The 631-nt window shown below is 52.0% G+C and overlaps 1 protein-coding gene across 1 annotated transcript; it reads right to left on the bottom strand.

The window, feature by feature from the left end:
* Positions 1-359: 359 nt before the first annotated feature.
* LOC104519099 (glutathione peroxidase 1) lies at positions 360-626 on the bottom strand (the record flags this gene model as incomplete). Its single annotated transcript, XM_010164616.1, has 1 exon — positions 360-626. A coding segment is annotated over one exon (267 nt), but the record flags the coding sequence as incomplete, so codon positions are not given.
* Positions 627-631: the final 5 nt, after the last annotated feature.

The following is a 631-nucleotide window of genomic DNA, read 5'->3' as shown; positions in this document are numbered from 1 at the left end:
TCTGCCCCTGCGAGCACCCAGGCCAGCTGAGGAACGGGTAACGCGGATGCCATGTTTCACCCCAACTCACCCAGATTTATCAAGCCACACTCTTAAAGAAAGTAGACTTTATTTTTTATTCAGAGAATCACAGTAAGTTACTGAGACTCACGGCTGCATTCCCCAGCATAATTTCCCAAACATTCACATGCAACTTTTGAAAACATCAAGTACACTTCAAGAATTTGGAAGATGCACCATCACAAACAAAACCTGCACGAGACATTGGGATTTCTGCTGGAGCAGCAGCCCCCTGCGAGAAGAAGAGGCAGGAGCGCAGCAGGAAGCGAGGGGGCCGGGCAGGAATTTTTGGCTCCGCCTTATTCCAGAACATTCTTGGGAACCTTCTGCAGAAGCAATTCAATATCATCCTGGATCTTGATGGTTTCGAAATGGCGGCTGTAGCGTTTGAAGGGCACACCATCGGGGCCGATGAGGAACTTCTCGAAGTTCCAGGAGATGTCGTTGCGGCAGACCGGGGACCAGATGATGTACTGCGGGTTGGTCATCAGCGAGGAGGGGTCGTCGTGCGGGAAGGGCAGCGCCTCTTTCAGGAAGGTGAAGAGGGGGTGCGCGTTCTTCCCGTTCACCT

Source organism: Antrostomus carolinensis, unplaced genomic scaffold, assembly GCF_000700745.2.
Source record: "Antrostomus carolinensis isolate BGI_N321 unplaced genomic scaffold, ASM70074v2 scaffold26633, whole genome shotgun sequence".
NCBI classification, from domain to species: domain Eukaryota; kingdom Metazoa; phylum Chordata; class Aves; order Caprimulgiformes; family Caprimulgidae; genus Antrostomus; species Antrostomus carolinensis.
The sequence above is the reverse complement of the archived record's forward strand: the minus strand, read 5'-3'. Positions and strand labels throughout refer to the sequence as shown.